Source organism: Lotus japonicus, chromosome 1 (genome assembly GCF_012489685.1).
Source record: "Lotus japonicus ecotype B-129 chromosome 1, LjGifu_v1.2".
Taxonomy (NCBI): Eukaryota; Viridiplantae; Streptophyta; class Magnoliopsida; order Fabales; family Fabaceae; genus Lotus; species Lotus japonicus.
Genome location: NC_080041.1, coordinates 39,874,998 through 39,886,843, shown reverse-complemented (window position 1 = coordinate 39,886,843; position 11,846 = coordinate 39,874,998). Strand labels below are relative to the sequence as shown.

Below are 11,846 nucleotides of genomic sequence, written 5' to 3'. Positions count from 1 at the left end.
CTAACCGATATACAAATATATATACATCTGTACAGCCTCAGCTGCACTCCCCTGTCACGCGCACTCGCAGCGACTCCAAAGTAGTGTGCCCGTAGGCAAATAGTTACAGATCCAGAAGTGTGAGTGAAAAGGTTATAATTACAATCCACTGGGAGAAAGTCGGCCTCAAAATGGCCTAAGCAAAGACACCTATAGTCCGACTGACTCACTGTGATCCCTCAATAAGAGAACCACACAAAAGCCATGCGTCGGGAACCTACCCCGTCCCAAAAGCAAAACGAATCAGAGCTCTACACAAATATGACGCCTGCCTAACTCTACCAACCCATAACTGCTCACACATCCGAGTCCTCGGTGAACTGAAGACGGCAAGTTGAAGCTCAGCTCCATGCGTCGTAGAACTCCTTTCGTCAGATGTTCACACTCGTCAGTCCGGTCCTCCATGACCCTTCCCCGGTACGTCGCTCGATGACCCACAACATCGATCACCCAAGCGGTGGGGCATCCCGATCCACAAGCTCATATCTGATCCCCCCCGAGGGAGAGACCATCGAACACCAGTCGGCCATCGACATCTGGCAGCAGGCCGACCGCCCAAACACAAACATACAAACAAAGCCAAGGCGCTAGGGTCAACTCACAGAAATACGTAGATATACACTCAACATGTGATATGGGGTATATATATAAGTTGTTATATAAGCATATAAGTAATCCTAGCATGTTATGGCTCTAACATTGCTTCAATAAACAAACAGCACACAGTCTCAGTCAGCATGAATGTATGCGTGAAATGCACAATATGAATCCAGATTTGTGACGCGTTCCCGTTCGCCACAAGTGAAGCATTTTCACTATGGATGGACCATTCCCGTTATCCATCCTGGATGAAATCCATCCTGGATGAACCATTCCCGTTATTCATCCTTGGTGAACCATTCCCGTTATTCACCGAATGATGAACCATTCCCGTTATTCATCATTAATGCAAGGTGAACCATTCCCGTTATTCACCATGATATGCACAGGTGAACCATTCCCGTTATTCACCCGATTGAATGCAACGTGGTTAGCCAAACAACGAATCGTCCTTACCACGAAAGTGTCTAGCTCACAACCCAATCTCAACCAAACCCAATGAGTTAGTGTCGGTCAATACAACACAACTCGGAGTAAGTGTCGGTCAATACAACACAACTCCAACAAGAAAACACAAGGGTCTAGTGTCGGTCAATACAACACAGCCCAAACAACAAGAGCACTAGGTGTCGGTCAATACAACACGGCTCCACATCACTCCCCAAGAGTACTCGATGACTTCAATCATCACCATAGCTCACCTTAGTGGCTTTCCCCAATTCCGATAACTCACAGCAAAGGTCGACTTTTCCCCGTCTTTCGTAAATGTTTTCCCCTTTAGTTCTCCTATAACTATTCATTTAGTAAAAACGTTTCGAATTGAATTAGTCAGGTTATGAGTTTATTTCTCAAAGTCTAAGTCTCCCAAAGTCTCTAGTTTACAAAATTCTATTCATTCTAGGTTTTCCGAAAACCAACCACCCAAAAGAAGTTTCCCGGGAAAGTCTAAGAATTCCAACAAATACCAGCAAGTGGCTAAGTCTCAAACCCCTCGTTTGAACTTGCCTAGGGTTGTTCATCCAACCCGAAACATCAAAGATCACCAGATCAATGAATCTCCACTCCGAAGTCGCGTCAAAACGCACAATCCAACAAAGCACAACATCACAACATCAGTTCATCAACATAAACAACATCAAAGTAAAGCATAAGTCGAATTGATCGACGCCTATCATGCATTCATAGCTAATATATATGTAAGTTGCCCTAACCTCGAGCTGTTCCAGCTTCGCAAACAAAGTTCTCCTCAAACAATTGCTCTGAGTATTCCAAAGTTCCTTCAACTGAACCTCGGAGAAAAACAAAGCAGAATTCAAACAAAATCGATTAGTTCGATCGCAAAACAATACATAAACGATAGACAAAGCATCAAAGCTTCAGAATACGACAAACGGGTACGAAAGGACAAGTTTTCTAAAACGAAAAACTCTCCCCCCCCTTAGGAAAAACCCACGGCCATAAGGAGAAAAGGGCTTCGGCTCTTTTTCTTCGATCAAATCAGTTTACAAGGTAGTTTTAGGGTAAAACTAAGGCAAAGAAACTGTCAGAACAATTTTCGGACAATCGGGTCGAAATACGACTACGCAGGGGCATTTTGGTCCAAAATAAAGGCTCAAAACTTCAAAGTTATCAGTTCTGAAAACAGATTTGACAGCAACGATCCTCATGACATCCGTGACAACAAATCCTAAAGGCACGAAGTCAGATTATAGCTTTACGACAATAAAGTTTCGAAATGTGAGACAAAAAGAGTTTTGAGTCAATTTTTCAGATCCTGGACAAATGAATCGCAATCAGAGTTTACTGACAGAGGTTTTAGACTCAGGGGAACATAAGGAACATAACCCAAGCGAGAAATCAGAGAAATCGGACAATTTTAGAAAAAGCTCAAAACTTAGAGCACAGAAACGACTTCAGAAACGCAACAGAAACAACAATCAGAGGTAGGAATCGTGTTAGTTACCTTGACACCTAGAAGTAGGGACGAACTGCACGAAGATTGGTCAAGGTTTCGCGAAAATCTCTCCTCTCCCTCTCTCTCTACAATTCTCGGCCAAAATGGGTGAAAATGAAGAGGATTTTGCTTTTTCGCCTATTTATAGGCGGGCGAAATCGCGGGAAAATGAAAATTTCGCGATTCCGATTTTTGCAGCACGATCACCGTGGAATTCTAAGAGAGATTCTGGCGTCAGAATTCCAGAACTCAAAACAAACATCTAAGATTTGGGAAAAACGATATCGAAAAACTCAAAAGCGGTGTCGGTTAATCTGCCCCGAAAAACTACTTTTTGCTGTGATGCTCAAACGATAAAACTTCCTACTGAAGAAAGATTGGAAACGCCGAAACAAGTCTGGCACGCGGACGGAATCTTCGTTACAAGTCCCGAATAGAAAAAGTCTTCATCCATTGCTCGAAAATAGGGTTTCGAAGCAAAGAAATTAGCGTCGGCGGACATCCGAAAAGTGAAACCTATCGTGCGTACAGTCCAGAGTTCCGAAATGAAACGCTGGTCGATGGAAAAATAAAGAGAATCTTTAAATTTTCCGAGAGTTCGAAATCTCACTCAGAACGTTGCTTTAAGAGCGAAATAGCCTATTCTGGACACGCTCGCCCTAAGGCAAGTGTGCAGACGACTCGCACTAACTCCGAAAACAACTACGCAACATTCTTCACGAAATTCCTGAACTTTCTTCTTCATTAATCTTCCTCAAATATCAAACTCCTGTCACGCTTACACTGATTCTACGCGTGAGTCGGAAACTAGCTTGTTCTGAAAATTCAGGTCTTACAATCTGCTCCTCCTGTGACTGAATCTGACACTCAGGCCATAATTGCTGAATTACAGGAAGTTTCCAAGGCTTTGCAGGAGACAATCAGGGTGAGCACTGCCAGGAAGCTCAAAGTTGATGCGTTGCTACTCAAGCTACAAGAAGAAGAACGTCAAGATGGTGAGCAAAGTGCTGCTGCTCCGAATGTGAGTAATGAAGAGGAGGAAGGATCTGAAGAGTGTGCAGAGGAAAGTGCAGAAGGATCTGGAAAGGACTCCAGTTCTGAAGACTAGTGTGTTTTGTTTCTGCTGTATTCGTGCACCCTTTGCAAATTTGTGCTAAAAGGGGGGAGTAGTATGCATGTGTTTTATGTTCAGATGTTTAAGTAAAGATCTATGAGTGTGTGAACAGTGTTTTCAGATGTTTCAGATGGTTGCAGCTGGTTTGAAGTTTCAGAAGTTTGTGAACAGTGTTTTCAGATGTTTTCAGCTGTTTTGAGGTTTCAAAAGTTAGTGAAGAGTTTTTCAGATGTTTATGTTCAGAAGCTTGTGGTTCAGAAGTTGGTTCTGTTCAGATGTTCGCAGATCAGAAGTTGTTTTTGTTCAGATGTTCGCAGATCAGAAGTTTGTTTTGGTTCAGATGTTCATGTTCTCAGAAGTTAGGTGAAGTTGCTTCTGTTTCTACTGTGCTATGTGTGTTCTGATAGTGTTAGCTCTGGTCTGAAGACAAGTTCAAGACGATGGCTATGTTTGTTTTCTGAAATGTTACTTCTGATGAGCAGTATTTCTGACGGTGCTTCTGATGAGCAGTATTTCTGTTAGCTGTACTTCTGGGTATGTGCTGCCAGCTTCGGATGGTAGTATTTTTGATATGATGATGTCCAAGCTGACCCATTTTGAAGACATCATGTGCTAAGGTTGATTGTACCTCTGGTTGTGTGTTTGTGATGTTAAAATGTGTTTGTTCCGACTATGCCTTCTGAAGTATGATAGTTGGTTGTGTAGATGCGTTTGTTTGAGGGGGAGCTCTGACTAAGGGGGAGAGTTATTTCTCTTGTTTTTATCCTCTCTGATTGTGAGTTGTTTTAGACAAAATTTGACAAAGGGGGAGATTGTTGGAACATGTTGCCTTGCATTTTGTCAAAACAACTAATTGTCGAAGCAGATGCCGTGGCATCTGACCTCGTGAGGCTAGGACATCAGTCCTCAGCTTGTGTTTCTGTTATGGGCCTTCTGAAGATTTACTGAAGATATGTTTTTGAGTTACTTGAGGAGCAAGTATCCATTCCAGAAGGGTTTATTTGTTGGGTTGTTATTTGTTGAAACAATCTTTGTTAAAAGATTGGTTTCTATCTTTACTTGTGCAATAAGAAACCGAATCTATCAAGATTGCGTTTTGAATTGCTGTTACTGCAATCTGTTTCTTCAGCCAGTGCCAACCCTAAAGCCCATGCTACCGCTGCTGAAGTCTATAAAAGGATGAAGACCTAAAACGTGAAGATTGACCGAAGCTGATAGAGAGAAATCGAGTGTTTTAGGATTTGTTATTGTGCTTCGTTCTTGTTATTTGTGAATCCTCTTTGCTCACTGATTCTATAAAGCAAAGAAGGGTTTTGTGTTGTTTGATTACATTCAAACTCTGATTGTTCATTGTGTTTACCAATCACTGTGGCAGTGATTGAGAGAAAGTGAGAGGGGCTCTCATACTTAGGTTGAGATTCTAAGTAGAAATACACTGGGTAGATTAGGAAGTGAACTATGAACTGAGGTGTTCATGAGTGTCTGTAATTCCTGAATCTTGAGATAGTGGATTTCCTTTCTTTGGGTGCAAACCCTCCAGACGTAGGTGAAAGTTTTCACTGAACTGGGTTAACAATTACTGTGTGTTATTGTTTCTGTTGTTAAGTTTTGTTTCACTGTTAAGCAGTTGTCGAACCTCTTGTCCCAGCATCGTGCAGGACAATCGTGTCAGAGGGAACCTGAATTTACAAAAGTCAAAACTGACTTCCCACTGCGCCAAGTACTGCAAAAGCCTGATTTAGCAGGGCGTATGGTTTCTTGGGCTGTAGAGTTGTTGGAATTTGGTATAGTGTTTGAGAAAAAGGGGCAAATAAAGGCGCATGGTTTAATAGATTTTGTGAATGAAATGTCTCCAGAGGAGAGAATATCAGAGGAAGTAGAATGGATTTTGTCAGTTGATGGTTCATCGAATTTAAAAGGAAGTGGGGCTGGCGTAGTTTTGGAGGGTCCAGGCGGAGTAACTACCGAGCAATCTCTCAAGTTCGATTTTAAGGCAAGTAATAACCAAGCAGAATATGAAGCGATCATAGCAGGAGTGCGGCTTGCCATGGAGATGAATGTACACTGTCTCATGATCAAAACTAATTCTCAACTTGTGGCAAATCAGATAAAGGGAGATTATTAGGCAAAGGATACCCAGTTGGCTAAGTATTTGGTAAAAGTTCAAGAATTGTGGAAGCAGATGGACAAGGTTCAGGTTAATCATGTGCCAAGGGAGGAAAATACCGGGGCTGACATTCTATCTAAACTAGCAAGCACAAAAAAGCCGGGTAACAACAAGTCAGTAATTCAAGAGACTTTGAAGGGTCTGAGTGTGAATGAAGATGATGCTGTGATGGTTGTGGGCGGAGCAGTCTTGGATTTGATGGATCGAATCCGAATGTGTTTAGAGACGAATGGGTCAGATTTAGCTTTGTTTTCCAAAGATCAGATTCGTGAGGCAAGTCACTACACAATGTTGGGAGAACAGCTTTACCGAAGGGGCGTTGGAATTCTTTTGCTGAGATGCGTTAATAAAGAAGATGAGGAAAGAATTATGTTTGAAGTGCATGAGGGAGTCTGTGCAAGTCATGTAGGGGGAAGGTCTTTGGCATCAAATGTGCTGAGAGCAGGTTTTTACTGGCCAACTCTAAAGGGCGATTTCATGGAATATGTTAAAAAATGTGAAAAGTGTCAAGTTTTTGCTGATCTTCACAGGGCACCTCCAGAAGTTCTAAGTTCAATGAGTTCTTCGTGGCCATTTGCAATGTGGGGCGTGGATATTTTGGGACCGTTTACTCTAGCTGGGGCTCAGGTCAGGTTTGTTTTGGTAGCAGTGGATTATTTCACAAAGTGGATCGAAGCAGAGTCCATGGCGAAGATTACAGCTGAGAAGGTTAAGAAGTTTTATTGGAGGAAAATAATTTGCAGGTTTGGAGTACCAGCAACAATTATTTCTGACAATGGAACACAGTTTACAAGTAGGAAAGTCAGAGATTTCTGTGGAGAAATGGGAATTGAGATGAGGTTTGCTTCAGTAGAACATCCGCAATCTAATGGGCAGGTTGAAGCAGCAAACAAGGTCATTTTGAATGGTGTGAAGAAGCGTCTGGGCGAAGCAAAAGGTTTATGGGCTGATGAGTTGGTAACTGTGGTATGGGCTTACAACACAACACCGCAATCTACTACTGGACAAACACCTTTCAAGCTTGCTTATGGGGTTGATGCAATAATTCCGGTGGAAATTCAAGACATGACTTTTCGAGTGGCAATGTACATCAGAAACAGAATCAAGAAAATGTTCTGGTGGATTTGAATTTTGCTGATGAAGTGAAGGCTGAGGTTCGTTTGAGGGAGGCTGCAGTTAAGCAAAGGTCAGAGAGGCGTTACAACTCTCGAGTGGTACCCAGAAATATGCAAGTGGGCGATTTGGTATTACGCAGAAAGGCGAAGGGCCCGACTGATTCGAAGCTGATACCTAATTGGGAAGGGTCATACAAAATTTTGCGTGATTTGGGACATGGGGCTTACCACCTCGAAGAGCTGTCTGGGCGTAGGATTCCCAGGGCGTAGAACGTGCACCTAATTGGGAAGGGCCGTACAAAACACTTAGAATATTTCTGGTGAAGGATTAATGGTTTTCTCCTTCACCCTTCTTGTTGTGGGCTTTTTCGTCTTTCTCTTCTTCTTCTTCCTCCTCTTCCTCATCGGGAATCATCAACTTCCCGTCAATGATCCTTGCATAGGGGTCGCTACCTTCAAGTTTTATTGGAAAATTGGGATTGAGGAACAAGATTTGCTCTTTGGCCTTGGTAAATCTATACTCAAGTTGTGCCAATATTGAGGATTTCAGTGATGAAGTTTCAGAGGTGAGGGTGGCGTTGGTATTGTTCAAATTCTCAATTTCTGAGGCAAAGTGTTATGCACCTCTTTAAGTTTATCAGCTTCTTCATTCTTCACTTTCAGCTGGGCATTGTTTTCTTCCAATGCTTTCTTCATTCCAAAGCCAAATCAGCGGCTTTCTTCTCATTCGCATTGCTAGATTTTTCTAACAGCTTCATTGTAGATATCAAATTGGTGTTCTCTTTTTCCTTGTCTTCAAATTTTTTGGCAGAAGAAATCCCATCAAACCCACTGGATTCAATTTCGATCATTTTGGAGATAGCAGCAATCTCCAAACCTTTGGTCAAGATAGCCTGACACGCCTCTTGAAGGCCAATCTTCCTTATTCTTTCTCGATCTGCCTCGAACACTAGATTAGTATCTTTAAGTCCCAAAGAGAGGTAACTTCTTCAGAAGTTAACTCTTCAAATTCCTTAAGAGCCCTTTTCCAAGTGATCGGCAACGCGCTGGAGGATCCATATTGGTTCCCAGTGGCAGCGTTTCCTTTCACCATGAACTTTTCCATGGAAGATTGGACAGGATTCTTTTCAGAGGGGGTTTATATAATTTTTCTCTTCCTTTTCCTCTTAGGAGGAGGGTTTGTTTCAGTCTCCGAGTGGTTGGCTTCAGGTTCAGTGAGTGATTTGGCAGGAGACGCCTTGTTCTTCAATGCCATTTGGTCTCGGCGGAAACGGAGAATGTCATCTTCAGATAGGCGAGACATTTTCGCTACAATAAGAACAAAACATACATATAGTTAAAATAGTGAGTTACTAACAAATTCAAAAAGATAATAGTAAAGTTCTTACCAACATATGCACTTAATTTTCTTTCACGGTGTGCAACATAAAAATCAGTCAAGTTTAGATCGATTGTTGATAGAAAATCAACATCTAACTTTTCCACTGATGTTAGAGATGAATCGGCCACTCTATGAATTACTTCAAGTTTATTGGTCCAGTAAAAGGGAAACCTGGGGCTACTGTCATCAAAATAAAACACATCCTTACACCTCTCTGTTTCTTTTACTTTGAAAAACTTTCCCTTCCAGTGTTTGTAGTTATTCCGGAATAAGGTGAATAACCCATGCCCTCTAGCGGAGGCTAGAGAGATGTATTCACCCCTCACTTTTTGCCAAGCAGTTTCAAAAAATGAGAAAATTTTACTACACGTTGGCACAATACCCAAGCAGGTGCATGAAATTTTGAACACCCTAAGGTAAGCCCAAGCATTGGCAGAAAGTGGGGTAGGGGCAATGTTGATGAGGATCGGCAAAGATGTTTTCAAAGAAATAGGTGTGATTTTTTCCGTAAGAATCGGGTTTGCCATAACAACAGGGTTCATCGGGGGCGCAGGGCACTATGTCTAAGTAAGTATCATCGCCATCGGAACGAAAAGTGATACTAGTTAGCAATTCCATCACTTTAGGGGCAGTACAATATTTGGTAAATTTAGTGCTAACTTTCCGTGCAACCCAAATGGAGTCGGAAAAATCTTGATTTTGGGGAATTTTAGGTGTCCTACGAGTGCTTTTGGCAACTATTTTGAAGGATATTTTCCTGAAAGTAAAACCAAATTCTGGATTTCGAAAGCAATAGATGAAAGCTTTAAATCACTTTGTTAAGCTAAGCATGGATGATGATGTTATCAGTGAGATTATTTATAACATAAAAATAGAAAGACTTTAGTGGGTAAAGTTACATAAAACAAGAAGATGATTTTAGATCTGGGTAGAAACTAAGAGAGATCTGGGTATTTTCCATGAAATTTCAAGAGACAATGCATGTAAAAGAAGGGATGAAAGACATTGAATACTAAAGTTAACAAAAGATGGAAAGTTGTCTTACCAGTTAAAATAGCGGAAAAGCTTGAGGAATCTGGGTAAATTACTATCAAAGCAGTGCTAAGAACATCCACAAAAACACCACAACCAGAAAATTTCTAAGATTTTGTGTGAGCAAGATAAGGTAATTTGATGAAAAGGACAGTCTGATATTTATAGAGGGAGAAAATAGAAGTTAAAGAGGTGAGATTGAAACTAGGAATAGAGAAGTGATTTCACGCATTGATTCAGGCCACAAATTTCAAACGTTCTGTCAGAAAGACTGACATGTCTTTACGCTCGAAACGTTTTTAGGGGGAACAGTCGTGTTTATTCACTTTTGAATTCACTTGATATTTTTCTTGATGGGTTTTTAAGTGGGATTTTAATCCTTATTGGAACTTAATGGCACGAGTTGTGATACTTCGCCATGGTGAGACTTTAATGCGTTTTCAATTCAATATATTTGCCATATCTCTGTTAATGTGACTGCAGCAAGTAGTAATGATGATTTTTGAGAAATGAAATCAATCATGACAGCAAGTCAGCAACATGTAAAACACTTTAGTGACTATGACAAGTGAAGTGATCCTTTCCTATCTGCACACGCAACATAACGAAGACAAGAATGAAGTTGTGTTACAGAATGAAAAACGCTTTACTTACTATTTCGTTTATTTAACATTCAATGTTGGAGGCTTGGAGCCTGCGCACCAGTGCTTTTTGTTATAGGGGTGAACCAGTTCATTTGTGGGCTGAATAAGACACCTTCGCCTCAATTTTTTAAGTCTTGGTGTCTTGTGGTCTGGTATGGGCGTATCGATATTATACAGCTTTGGGCTTACCAATACAATGTAAATAATGGGTCGGACAACTCATGATCCAGCGGTCAAAACCCAAGTATAAATAAAGTACACCGCCCAAGCGGTGGGGATCCAACACTTTTTACATTTTTCCGATATTGTTCATTCTCTCTCCGCTCTCGAATATGCTTAGCCCGTGTTCTCTAGTTCCAAACAGGAACAACTTCAATAAGCAGACACGAGTCTTTTTGCTCATATATATATATATAAATATAAACAAACCATAAACCATCATGCTAATTATAATACAATATCATATAGATATGCTTTATTGATAAGATACATGATTTAATTATAACATTGCAGCTGGCTAAGCAGGAATTTATTTACTTAATTCAAGCACCACACCGATGATCATGATATATAAGGTAGCCTGCCTAGCAAAATAGCCAGAGTGATTCCAAGCTTTACCGCCTGAAGTGGCGATTGTCCATCCCCCTCTGCACTGCAAAAGCAGTAGTACCCCTGTTTCTTCCGGGGTAGTATTGATCAGTTTCATAATCCACAACGTTCTCTTCGTAGATTACTTCACCAACACCAACACGACCCGCAGGCACTCGCTCATACTCTATCACTTCAACCCTCTCACGAGTCTCTGGGTTGTGGTGGTGGTGGTGGTGGGCGTAGCGGGGTGATCCCTCGTTATACACATCCTCCTCATAAACAATCCTCTCGTTCACCAGATGACCATTGGGGTACTGCCGAGGGACGTCAGTGAAACCAGGTTCCCTGGAAACTCGTGAAATGTGGGAGTGATAGTTTGACATTTTCTCTGTTTTACCTGTTAAGTAATTGGCACAAGCTAAGCACGATATATATTGAAATTGGTATAATGTGAATGTATATATAGGCAGCTCGCAATAATGCAAATGCAAATGCCTATATTCCCAAGATTTTCAGTGATAAAGATTGAATCTAATTCCCTAGCTTTTGTTGCTGTCAATACAGTTGATATGTCCTCCAATTTAGATTCCGTTCAAACATGACGAGCCACAAAGCAGAACACTTCATCTTAATGTTCATAATATGCTTGTTTGTTATGGCCAATTTGACATGTGATTAGTTTCAGAAAAGGAGAATTCTGTATATATAGTGGAGAAGCGCACTAATTAAAGGATGAAAGCGGTATATTATATATACTTTTTGTCACCTACGAATCCGTTAAAAAAACGGTTGCATATCTGTTCCAACAAATATTTTTTTAGATATTTGAATATGTACTCTCATTTTTATAGGGGTCTAACTTATTTACCATAAGATCAATGACCTTGTTGTCTTTAGAAATTTTATTAATGTGATTATTTAAGAATTTTTCTTGAAGTGAGAGGTTCAATTATTTGGGTGCATAATTAGAAAATTGACGTTACTTTATTCTCTATAAACATCACTTTGCAAAATTCTCTAAAAATGCTTCATGCATTATTATTATTATTGTGTGTGTAATACTATCTTTTAAGAGAGAATCATTTCTGAGTGTGAGAGTAACTCAATTGAAATCAAGAATATTGTTTTTCTCGATTCGAATTTGAGAGTTCTCACCTTACTATATGGTGGTGTATGGCCTAAGATATAGGTGCGGGTGCGGCTGAGCTA

At 40.8% G+C, this 11,846-nt stretch overlaps 1 protein-coding gene across 1 annotated transcript; it reads right to left on the bottom strand.

Moving 5' to 3' along the window:
• Positions 1-10,490: 10,490 nt before the first annotated feature.
• Positions 10,491-11,083, bottom strand: LOC130734672 (uncharacterized). Its single transcript, XM_057587185.1, has one exon. It carries the CDS (start codon positions 11,018-11,020, stop codon positions 10,661-10,663), a length of 360 nt encoding a protein of 119 aa, XP_057443168.1. The 5' UTR covers positions 11,021-11,083; the 3' UTR covers positions 10,491-10,660.
• Between the last annotated feature and the right edge of the window lie 763 nt (positions 11,084-11,846).